Here is a 12,769-nt window from a genome sequence, read left to right as displayed (position 1 = left end):
AGCGCTGAAAGACTTAAGTCGAAACAAGGCCCTCCGTCTAAACTACAGATAGCCTTGGGAGAGTCAGCCATGTCTAAACTCTTCCATCTGGCGTTCAAGATGTATGACACAGGCGAAATATCCTCAGACTTCAAGAAGAATGTAATAATAACAGTTCCAAAGAAAGCAGTTGCTGACAGATGTGAAAATTACCGAACTATCAGTTTAATAAGTCATTGCACCAAAATACTAACATGAATTCTATACAGACGAATGGAAGAGCTGGTAGCCGACCTTGGATAAGATATGTCTGGATTTCAGAGAAATATAGGAACAACAAGGCAATACTAACCTTATGACTTCTCTTAGAAGATAGGTTACTGAAAGGCAAAGCTACGTTTATAGCAATGGCAAACATAAACGAAGTTTTCCATGTTATTGGCTGGAATACTTTTGAAATTTTCAACGTGGCAGGAGTAAGACACAGAAAGAGAAAGGCTGTTTAGTGTTCACAACTAGTACAGAAACCAGGCGGCAGTTATAAGAGTCGAAGGAAACAATGGCTGAGAAGGGAGTGACATAGGGTTGTAGCCAATCCCTTATGTTATTCAATCTGCACATCGAGAAAGCTGTAAGGGAAACCAAAGAAAAATTAGGAGTAGGAAGTTCAGAAACAAGAAATAAAAACTTTGAGGATTGCCGGTGACACTGTAATTCTGTCAGAGACAATATAGGTCTTGGGACGTCAGTTGAACTGAATGGACAATGTCTTAAGAAGGAGGATATAAGATGAACATCAACAAAAGGAACACAAGGTTAATGAAATGTGGTCTAATGCAATCAGGTGATGTTGAGTGAATCAGATTTACAAACGGCAAACGTAAAGTGATTTGCAGGTTATATCTGTGCTATTATGGACACTAAAAAAGACAAATGGAAGTCACAGGTTGTGTGGTAACTACTTTTTTAATGACGCGTTTCGATTTGTACATCGTCAGATTAGTAATAGTTAAGGAAAGCTCTTCATGCATCGATATGGAGTCATGTGTCTTATGGTTAAGACAATGCTGAATACAAAGTAACTTCGAGTCACACCAATTACACTTAAAGTAGTACATGATTTTTGTTATTTGGGCAGGAAAATAACTGGCGAAATACAGAGGATATAAAATGTAGACTGGTAATGGCAAGAATAACGATTGAGAAGAAGAGAAATTTGTTAACAACGAAAATAGATTTATATATCAAAAATATTTCTGTAAATATTTGTATGGAGAGTGGCCACGTATGGAAATGGAACACAGACGATAAACAATTTAGACAAAAAAGGAATAGAAGCTTTTGAAATGCGGTGCTACAGAAAAATGCTGACAGTTAGATCGGTGGTTGCGGTAACAAGCGAGTAGGTAGTGAATAAAAATGGGGATAAAACAAACGTGTGGCACAACCTGACTAGAAAGAGGCATCAGTTGGTAGGACACATTCTGCCACATCAAGGGAAATGTGTGGGATAAACATCGTAGAGGGAGACCAGGAGATTAATACAGTAAGCAAATTTAGGCGGATGTAGGCTGCTGTTGTTATTCGGAGATGAAGAGGCTTGCACCTTCTACAGTAGCATGAGAAGCTCACCCAACCTGTCTTAAGACAGAAGATCACAACAACAACAACAACAACAACGACAACAACATGCTGTCACCCTTGAACTTTTCATTTACTTTCCTCATTGCTTCTTCAATGTAAGGACTGGACAGTAGATGAGAAAGGTTGCATTGTGTCAACCATTTCCAATCGGAGCATTTCGTTCTTGGTCTTCCAGTACTATTGTTCCCTTCTGGTTCTTGTACGTAGTGAATATCATCCATCATTCCCTATAGCTTCCTCTTATTTTTCTCAGAAATTCGAACATCTTGCACCATTTTACAATGTCGAACTGTTTTTCTAGGTTGACAAATCGTATGAGCGTGACTTGATTTTCTTCAGTCTTGCTCCTAGCACAAACTCATAAATGCCTCTCTGGTGCCTTTATATTTCATAAAGTCAAGCTGATCGTCGTCTAATATATAATCGATTTTCTTTTCCATCCTTCTGTACATTATTCTTGATCGTAGCTTGGACACATGAGTTGTTAAGCTGATTGTGTAATGTTTCTCGCTCTTACCGGCCCTTGTGTCTTCGGAATTGTGTGGACGATATTTTACCGAACGTCTGATGGACCTAGCCAGTCTCATATATATCACATACCAACTTAATAGTCGTTTGGTTGCCACTTCCTCCAATTATTTTGGGATTTCCATTGGAATGTTACGCAACCCTTCCGCCTTTTTTGATCTCAAGTCATCCAGAGCTCTGTTAAGTTCTGACTATCGTACTGGATTCCCTATATCTTCCTTATCGAGTTCATTTTGTTCTTCTGTCTCATCTCCAGCCAAGTCTTCCCGCTCATAGAGGCCTTCAATATGTAGTTTTCACATATCAGATCTCTCTTCAGCGTTTGACAGAGGAATTCCTGTTTCTCTATCAATATTACCACCTTTACTTTCAGTTTTTTAGTACTATTCCAAAATATCAATGTAGATTTTCTGAAATTATTAGAAGGGTTGTGATTATGTTGATACGTCCTCCAGAATTGCGAGAGTATTAGCAGGTAAACAAGCAACTCACAGAGGACATAAAACACGACTGTGTTTCCTTCGAAGCAATTATCTCACTCCTAATATTTATGTCTGGAGAATGACAGTCTTGTTTAAGAAGAAACGGTGTTTTGTTTATTTTCAGTAGATTAGAAACATATTTAGCACGGAAAGATACTTTGGGTTTTATACGGGGAATTAAGCTTCCTACCTGTCTTTCCCGCTTTGACCACAGGGAAATTATCAGTGGCCTCTGGCATCGTTGTTTCATTGTGCAGGAATCTTCCTTGTACAGCGTCACTCTGTCTTTTTTCAATGGGAAGCCTTTATCAACCTACATTCCGGTATGTCGGAGGGAACTGGAACTGCTGTTTCCTGTGCAACTACGCATACGACACTCTGAACAACGTGGGCGTCGTTCACAGAAGTTCACGCAGGATGTTGTTATTTATAGATATCAGAGTGGGAGTCTAACGGATCCTCGTTCTGCTGTTAACTCTGTTAACGTCAAACGCGGGAATCCTGGTCTACTATCGCTTCTGAGAAAAATAACGCTCTTTGGGAGGAAGATGTTCGGATCACGTGTCTTACGCATCCGTACACAATAGACGTCACCCTAATGCAGCGGAAATTCATGTTTGTGGGAAACACGTCGTATAACGGCGAAGTAAAAGACAGTATATTCCATTATGAGCGAGCAAATAGAAGCATACCTTCGAAAAATCTTCACAACGGTATTAGCTCTTAATATTGTGATATAGAGTTCGTTTTTTTCTCTGTTTAGAGGCGGGGGAGAGGGTGGGAGGGTTATGACTTTTCATCTCAAAATACTAACACATAACTTCCTTCGTTATATGTCAAATCTCTTTCCCTCTAGTGCCACGGAAGCTATTTCACGACATTATCATGGATCTTATGATCCTGATACAATATTATCATAAAAACCTGGGCTGATGTTTGTGATAACTACGCCTACATGCAAATGAGTTGCTTCGTATATTACAGATTAGGTACACATCAGTAAACCATAGAATTGTATATAATTTCTTTCTCTAAAAATTCAACTTGCCTGAAGTCGCTACGTGTTCCAAGAAAGCCTTTTAACATATTACTATGGAATCGAATGGTCCATGACATATACCCGGGTAATTCATTCATATATATATATATATATATATATATATATATATATATATATATATATATATATATATGTGTGTGTGTGTGTGTGTGTGTGTGTGTGTGTGTGAAAATTCATCGCTTGACATTGATGGAACACCATCAAAATCATGATGACGACCACATCACGGAATGATTCATTCATTGACATAGCAGACAAATATGTAGTCCAAGGAAAAAAATGGTACCCAACGTTGTTAGGAAAACATTGGTCCCTAGTTCATCCATGCTATGTGACACAAAGTGTTGGATGCTGAAATATGGATTTTGTAATTACTTGAAGCATACGCATTATTTCGGGCGATAAAATCTTTTTGATTTAGAGATTTTAGTGTATCATATCCTTAGTGTGAAGAAATCAAGTTCGGACGTTGTGCCCAATGGTGTTTAACAATCACACCTGACATATCGGCTTAAAATTGCAGGCAGCTACACTGGGGTCATCACGATGGCTTTAACAAGTACGTATGTCACTGTGATTCGGGATGAAGTGATACTCGTCAGAAAACGCTTGATTTTGCTGCTACACACCCCAGGGACGGTGTTCGTGACCTTATTGTATGTAATCCGTAGCTTTCGTAAATTCTGATTCAAACTTGGGATTGGTCCAACTCTGAGGGACTCCACTGAACCGTTGACGGGGACTGGTCCAAGTTTGTTGCCTGTGTTCGAACTCCAAGTCAACTGTGTGGACTATCTATATCGTGTAACTATAGCAATGACCATTGCCGTGGTGAACTGGAATTGGAATTTTGCAGTAATAAGGACTGTAGACTGGAAGTGGCTGGGTGTTGCGACAAAATAACTATAATGTAGCAGTAAAACCTTTTATTAAAAACACTATTGTCAAACACAGTCACTGAAATATGAAGCAAAATTATTCTACAATTTTTAAAAGAAAATAATAATTACATAAAAACCTTACTCGTTGTATTTCATCAATCATAATATCTCAGACAATAGTGACAAAAAACGTTCAGTGAGAGACTTAGCAGTATCGGTAGTTCGCGAAATTTTCACAGTTCATTATTGAATTCTGGCTGAACTGTACTAGAAACCCTCAGTCGGGGGATAACTGAAAAAATTAACACTAGTCTCCTAAGAGGCATAATATAATATCGCTCTTAAAACGTAAATTACATACAATAATACAATGTGGTGACGGTAGTGCGTCTGCAATCGACTGTCAGTAACTAGTGAAAAATATGGCGCACAGTTTCAAAATACAGCTAGACGAAGTCAGCGCGGGACGCCACGGAATTTACACTGCCGAAGAAAAAGAAAATTAAAAGACCCTTGTAGAGGTTTCCAATTCACTGAAGGTTTGTGGTTGCAACAGTGCATATGGAGTACATGAAATGATCGCATGTACAGACAACAGCACAAGCGACTCTTACGTGCCAGGTATCGACCCACACTGAAACACTCGTATTATTACGTGATATAGCCTCCACGAGCTTAAATGCAGGCGCTGACTCACTCTGGCATCCAGTCGACCGTACACATGGAAAATACTGTCCCGGGATACGTTACGCTATGGCTGCTCGACCTGTTCACGCAGTTGTTAAAGCGATGTTAGCTGACGAGTCACTTATCATCCCATCATATCCGACGTTTGTTCGAATGGAGACAAGTCCGGGGATCGTGCTGGCCAGGGAAGTTGCTGCCTGTCTTGCAGAGTACGTAGAGTTTTACAAGCAGCGTTTGGACGAGCGTTATCCTGTTGGAACAACACATCACCTTGCCTATTGGAAGAACATTTCTGCACGTACCGAGCGGTGGTTAGCGTCCCCCCCCCCCCGTGCCCGCCCCCCCAGATACAGTGTGTTTTGGACGAATACACTGTAAGAGACAGCACTCACCAAGTCTATGCCGCACGCGCAAACAACCATCACTTGCTTGCAGGCAGAATCTGCTTTTATAGCGGCGCGCCATTCCAAGTTATCTTCTGACGACACGAGTGGAGTCGTGCAAGTCCATGCTGTGGAGTGAGTGGGAGACAGGCTAGAGGTGTGTTTGCCCGTTGTCGCACTGTTAATTAACCGGTTCTCAAAAGTTCTTGTGGAAACGTGTGGTCTCGCAAGCCCTGTAGGCTTGTGAGAGCTGTACGATCTGTCATTGGTGTCCTTACAATGCGACAACCCTGGCGGGAGTCTGTGCTGCGTTAACGTCCAGAACCTCATCTGTAGGTGTGAGAATGTTCACGCGACCACTGAGATCAGCATCGCTGCACAACTGACGCTGCACGTCCGAAAGGCTCCTTTCAGAGTCGCTCAGTTGTAATAGGAAGGACGAGTGCGTCTCCTTGTGGTATGGCTGACTGTTTGCTTCACACGTTTGCACCACACTGATCCTTGTGGCTGTGAGAAGTCCCTATTCAAGGGTAGATACAAATGGCGCTGTGATAGCTATGCCACAACTCCATCTGTTGGCGGACAACGCTGAAACCATTATCAGTGCGTCTATTGCCCCTAACGCGCTTCTTCCTGGACTCGGGCAGGCACGCCGGCCCCGGATCGAATCCGCCCGGCGGATTAACGACGACGGCCGGTGTGCCAGCCAGCCTGGCTGTGGCTTTTAGGCGGTTTCCCACATCCTACTAGGTGAATACCGGGTGGGTCCCCACGTCCCGCTTCAGTTACGCGACTCGCAGACATCTGACACACTTTCACACTATTTCACGATTTACACTCGACGCAGACAGCGGGGGTACACAAATTCCGTCCCGGGGGGTGTGGGGTGGGGGCAGGAAGGGCATCCGGCCACCCCTTAACTTAACCACACCACATCTGTACTTAACCCTGCCGACCCTGCGCTCAATGCAGGATAAGGGCAGTAGCAGTCTTTAGTGATGTACAGTTTATTTTCCGCCATTGTATATCAAGTATCAAGAACTGTTAACTGAACAAAGCAAAGCCTGACAGCTTCCGTAAGTAGTGCTGTGTACAGTGCACACAGCATTAGTCGTGGCCACGTCCGACAACTCCAGGCACACTCTTCCCGGGATCCAGATGAACAATGTCCGAGCCACTCATCAGCTGTTTGGCGCCACTGTCTCGGTGTCGACGGCGTTTAGTTGTCACTCCTCTCTAAAGACACCAAGTTTAGAGTCTAGACTGTGCCACTGCTACCCGACTGCAGGACAGACTTCACGGAACCAAACAACACTATCGGCTCGTCCTCTTGTTCTCGACGCCGTTATCCATATGCTGTGCACCAGCAGCCACCAACGGCCCCTGTTACACGCTTCGGCAATTCCAGTGCCAGCAGCTGCTCATTTTCTTCTCAGGTACTGGTTTGAAGCTCCCATTCGTCCGCTGCCCGTTACAGAACTCCTCAACGCCGTCGCACTGGCCCACTTGTCAACTTCGGTGGCGCTTTACTCCGCTACTTCGATGCTACGATGTCATGGCAGGAAGGCCTCATCAGCCTAGCAGTCAACTGTCGGGCCGCGTGAGACTATAAATGTGCTTCTTAATCACAACAGAGTCGGAATCCATGGTCCTACCTCTATTCGTTTCAGTCGTGGATGCTTGTAGTTTGAACCCATGTATAGCAGTATTTAAGCAAGTATCTTTAGGCCTAGGAATTGGCTCACACTATAACGCAGATGAAACAAAGTGGCGATTGTTTCCTGCCTACTACTTAGTTTTATGACTCGTCTTCCACAGACGCAATTTTGACCTTTTGGATTACAGAAGAGAAGATGTTATTGGATCTACCTGTGCTTGGCCAGTGTGCAGTCTCAATCACTACTTACTACAAAGCGGTTCTACGGATTTACGGAGTTCATATTTGTTAAGACTTCTATTTGTCAGTATCGCGCAAAGTACTGTGTTATAAGGAACTGCTAATATGGATTACAGCAGCGTCTACGCATAAATTTTTAATACTCTTACATCGCATTATCGAACCAACAGTACGCATAAGAAGAACTGAGAAAAAATGGAAGCTACTTATTCCTGTTTTGAGCTGTCTATAGGACTGAGAGTAACCTGGAAAAAGGCAAAAATAATGAAAAGTAGCAAATGAGAATAGCAAGAAGCTTAACATCGAAATAGGCGATCAAGAAGTAGATGAATTCGAGGAATTCTGCTATCTTATAAGCTAAAGCCCATGACGGACGAATAAAGGAGCACATTAAAAGCAGACAAAGACAAAGAAGGCATCCTCCCAAGAGAAGGTTACTGATATCACATATAAGCCTTAATTTGAGGAAAAAATGTCTTAGAATGTACGTCTGGAGTATAGCATTGTAGTGAATTATAGACAGCGGAAGTAGAAGCGTTTGAGATGTAGTCGAAAACCAGGTCGACTGATTAGATCAGGAACGAGGCGGTTCTACGCAGAGTCGGCCAAGAAAGGAACATATGGAAAACACAGACAAGAAGAAGGACCGGGCGATAGGACATGTGTTTAGGCATCAGAGAATAACGTCCATGGTACCAGAGGCAGATGAAGAGGTTGGTGCAGAGGACGCTTTCGTGGCAAACTACATCAGACCAATAAGACAACTGGTGACTCAAAAAAACAAAGAAACAAATTTTTATGTGACTATTGTTGTAGTAGATGGTTACAGGTATTTCGGATGATTAGCATGAAAAGGAAATGACAAGATTTGCAGCTGTCTCTTTTGCATTTAATCTATTTACGCAACAAGGAGCCTGTTATAACTGCACGTGAAATTAGATTTCTCCCAATTTACGTTTGTCAAGGGGCATGTAATGGAACACCGAAACTGGATGCGTAAATATATCAAATCCTATAGAGAGACGGCGGCAGGTGTTTTAATTTTTATTAAGAAGTGGTACACATGGGAATCAGAAGTAACGAACATTTGTGGATAGCCTCTGGTTTGAAATTTAATGTATCTGATAAGGTGTTACTCGGAACTACCTAGCATTCACCATAATGGTGAACTATGTACAATTAAGTCATCTTAGCTGGTATTACTGGTTGAAGCGCATCTACAATGTTTCAGTGAATTTCTTCTGCCTTTCCTATGCTTGATATAAGAGTTAACGCAAAGTGGCTGGATGGTGCAATACGCAGAGCATTACGCAGTAAACGAAAGTCATGGCACATGACTTCACGCAACATGAGAATTAGTTTACAGTTATCCGCATCTTGTAGAATATTATTATAATTTCATACCATTCACAATGAGATTTTCACCTATCATTCCACAAACTTTTTAACTATACATATATATAAACGGGAATTACTAAAACGTGGTCGCCTGTCACAAAGGACATACTCTGTAAAAATGTAAAGCCATAACAGTAAGATTTGGGTTAAAGGAGAGTGTTTTCAGTAAGAACACTTACTCTGTCCGGTGTGCACGATTTGTTGGTTTCTTCTTCCTTAAGTTGACCTGCGGGAAAATAAATTACGTCACTTAAAGAAGAAGGAATGCACAGAATATATTGATATGATAAGCAAGCATTTTAAATTACAGTTGCAGTTCATCATCCACTATGAAATAATGTAAAAAAAAGAAAGTATCATTAAATTCTATGGGACGGGAGGCTCATTGCATGGTGGACACAAGAACACAAAAGAGACCACGAAAAGATTAAAAGATGCAAATGGCCAGGTAACTAATTTTAACGATTCTAAGTCTTTCTTGACACCTTACATAATATCTTCATCGAAGGTGTAAACGAACACTTCACGAAAATATTAAAAGCGTCGTCAGAGGAGATAAAAGCATCTTCAGAGATAATCTTACACATTCATTAAACTGATAACGTGAGGACAATTATTAAATAGGAGTGGTTTATTAATGAAATATGAAATATGTCAGTTTATTGAAGAGCACACTTTCGGCCATTTCTGAATATACACACATCAAAAAACATTTTGCATCACTCCAGTTCCCGGAACTCATGAAGAGAGGCGTTGACTGTGAATACTGTATCACAGACACAGTCCCTTTGACTGTTCAGAGATGTCATTAAACCCGCCCAAAGATGTAAACAACCATGCATGAGCAGCGCGTTAGACGGAGGAGTCCGACAGCCGATCAGTTATAGTCATTTCACCAGGTAGGAGGTACACGGCTCCTGTTGTCTGCAGTTCAACCATGCGTAGATGGTCAATATCGCAGTTCGATAGCATCCGCATTGTTACTCTGTGCCAGGAAGGGCTATCAACAAGGTAAGTGTCCAGGCGTCTCGGAGTGAACCAAAGCGATGTTGTTCGGACATGGAGGAGATACGGACAAACAGGACCCGTCGCTGACATGCCGCGCTCAGGCCTCCCTAGGGCTACGACTGCAGTGGATGACCGCTACCTAAGGATTATGGATCGGAGGAACCCTGACAGCAAAGCCACCATGTTGAATAATGGTTTCTGTGCAGTCACAGGACGTTGTGTTACGTCTCAAACTGTGGGCAATAAGCTGCATGATGCGCAACTTCACTCACGACGTCGATCGCTAGGTCCATATTTGCAACCGCAACACCATGCAGCACGGTACAGATGGGCCCAACAACACGCGGAACGGACGGCTCAGGATTGGCATCGCGTTCTCTTCACCGATGAGTGTCGCATATGTCTTCAGCCATACAATTGTCAGAGACGTGATTGGAGGCAACCCGGTCAGGTTGAACGGCTTAGACACACTGTCCAGCGAGAGCAGCAGGGTGGAAGTTTCCTGCTGCTTTTGGGGTGGCATTATGTGGGGCCGACGTTCGCCGCTGGTGGTCATGGAAGGCGCCGTAACGGCTGTGCGATACATGAATGTCATCCTCCTACCAATAGTGCAGCCATATCGGCAGCATATTGGCGAGGCATTCGTCTTCATGGATGACAATTGAAGCCCCCATCATGCACATCTTGTGAATGACTTCCTTCAGGATAACGACATCGCTCAACTAGAGTGGCCAGCATGTTCTACAGACATAAACCCTATCGAACGTGCCTGGGATACATTGAAAAGGGCTGTTTATGCATGACGTGACCCATCAACCACTCTGAGTGATCCACGTCGAATCGCCGTTGAGGAGTGGGGCAATCTGGACCAACAGTGCCTTGATGAACTTGTGGACAGTACTCCACGACGAATACAGGCATGGACAATGCAAGAGGGCGTGCTACTCGGTTTAGAGGTACCGGTGTGTACAGAAACCTGGACCTCTGAAGGTCTCACTGTGTGGTGGTACAACACGCAGTGTGTGGTTTTCATGAGGAATAAAAAGGGCGGAAATGATGTTTGTGTTGAACCTGTACAGGTTCCGGAACTCTTGGAACCGAGGTAGTGCAAATCGTGTTTTGATGTGTGTATAGTGTGAACGTTTATAAAACTGACGAACTGCAGGGACGGGTTCCGGTGTGGAAATGTAGGAGAAAAGACCCTATGAACATGTGTCCGGAAATGGACGGTGTACAGGCAACGACAACAAATCGCCCTCAAACAGACTACAGAGGTGCATCGCACCCTCGTCACAACAGATATTTAGTAAGGGCTTGCATGGGATGAAATATGCACGGTTGTCGTGTAGGATACACAAAATCGCACTTTGGATTACACCATGTTGGCGGGCCACTTGCCTGGAGCTTATACTAGGCTTCGTTAGTGTCTGGTGTACCCACATTCCGCCGCCTGCCTGCACATTTGCCTGTCGGAAAGAACCTGTGATAGACACAAATGCCCCAAAAGGGACTGAAATGGTGAGTGATGTGGTTGGTGTCTGTGAGGGTACTCGCTTTAGCAAAGGCGTGGCACCTCTCGACCGTTTCCATCTCGGCTTGTTCCCGACATCAATACCTGACCATTCTGCTGCTTTATAGTGCTCTGCATCAATCACACAGCCTGCAACACACAAGGAAAACACGCCACGTGGTCAGAGAAACTTTCATACGTCAGCGTGTGTACCGCAGCAACGACGCATTTCCGTATATTTGTTCATAGGACATTTTCCTCCATTTCCTCAGGAATACCTCCCTGCAGTTTGTCTGTTTTATTTTCGTATACCAGCGAGAACTGCCACGACAAACTTTCCGAGGTGGTAGTACGGATCAAAAGAAAAAAAGTCTACTAAACGCAGGGTCTAAATTTAATAACTTAAGATCAATGAGCACTTCACTTAAAACTTCCGGGCTGATAGGCCGTGGTCGAAGTATAAAACTGTCTCCTAACGTTTCGTCTCCGACTGCGGCAGACATCATCGGAGGTAAAGCGGCGAACTGCAAAGAGGACTCGAGGAGGCGCTGATTATATAGGCAGTACAGAGGGCGCCACTGTCGATCACGTGGCGTCGGCTATGAGATTGTCTCTGGTAATGCCAACATTCTCGATTGAAAGTAATCGATCGTCACGCTTGCGGTGCAACGCTGACATCCAAATTTTATCCAGTTTAACACCTTCGTCTTTCCTGTTAAAATTATTACGATGTTTATCAATCTCGATAGCCTGTCTATACAAGCGTGCATAATAATGCGAGGTTTTTGATATGACGCTCGTCTCGCTGAATTTTATTTCATGATCACCTTCCTGGTAAACATGTTCCGCTACGGCCGATTTATCCGTGTGACCTAGGCGGCAATTCCTCTTATGTTCGACAAGACGGGTGTTCACACTTCTCTTTGTGGTACCAATGTAAACCTGTCCACAACTACAAGGAATTTTATATACCCCCGGTGTAGCCAAAGGGTGCCGTGCATCTTTTGCCGACCTTAAGAATTCTTTTATTTTCCTAGTAGGTCTGAAAATAGTTTCCACCCCATACTTGCCTAAAACTTTCCCAATGCGATCTGTGACCTTGCTAATGAATGGAAGAAAAACTTTGCCCATGGACGACTGTTGTTCGTCGTTACTCCTAATTCTCTGCCTAGAGTGAAGTGCTCGATCTATATCCTTGTTAGAAAAGCCATTCTTCACGAAAGCTGACCGTAGATGTTCAATCTCATCTTTTAAATAAACAGGTTCACAAAGTTTGTGCGCCCTGTCTACCAAAGTTTTCATTACACCTCTT

The 12,769-nt window shown here is 43.2% G+C and overlaps 1 protein-coding gene across 1 annotated transcript in view; it reads right to left on the bottom strand.

Annotated features, from left to right (window-relative positions):
- Positions 1–12,769, bottom strand: part of LOC126243480 (uncharacterized) — a 1,765,051-nt gene that overhangs the window by 557,284 nt on the left and 1,194,998 nt on the right. Inside the window, exon 6 of the mRNA XM_049948170.1 lies at positions 9,119–9,165. Coding sequence (XP_049804127.1) covers positions 9,119–9,165 — 47 coding nt within the window. The remainder of the gene's footprint in view (positions 1–9,118; positions 9,166–12,769) is intronic.

This window comes from Schistocerca nitens, chromosome 1 (assembly GCF_023898315.1).
Source record: "Schistocerca nitens isolate TAMUIC-IGC-003100 chromosome 1, iqSchNite1.1, whole genome shotgun sequence".
NCBI lineage: Eukaryota > Metazoa > Arthropoda > Insecta > Orthoptera > Acrididae > Schistocerca > Schistocerca nitens.
The sequence above is the reverse complement of the archived record's forward strand: the minus strand, read 5'-3'. Positions and strand labels throughout refer to the sequence as shown.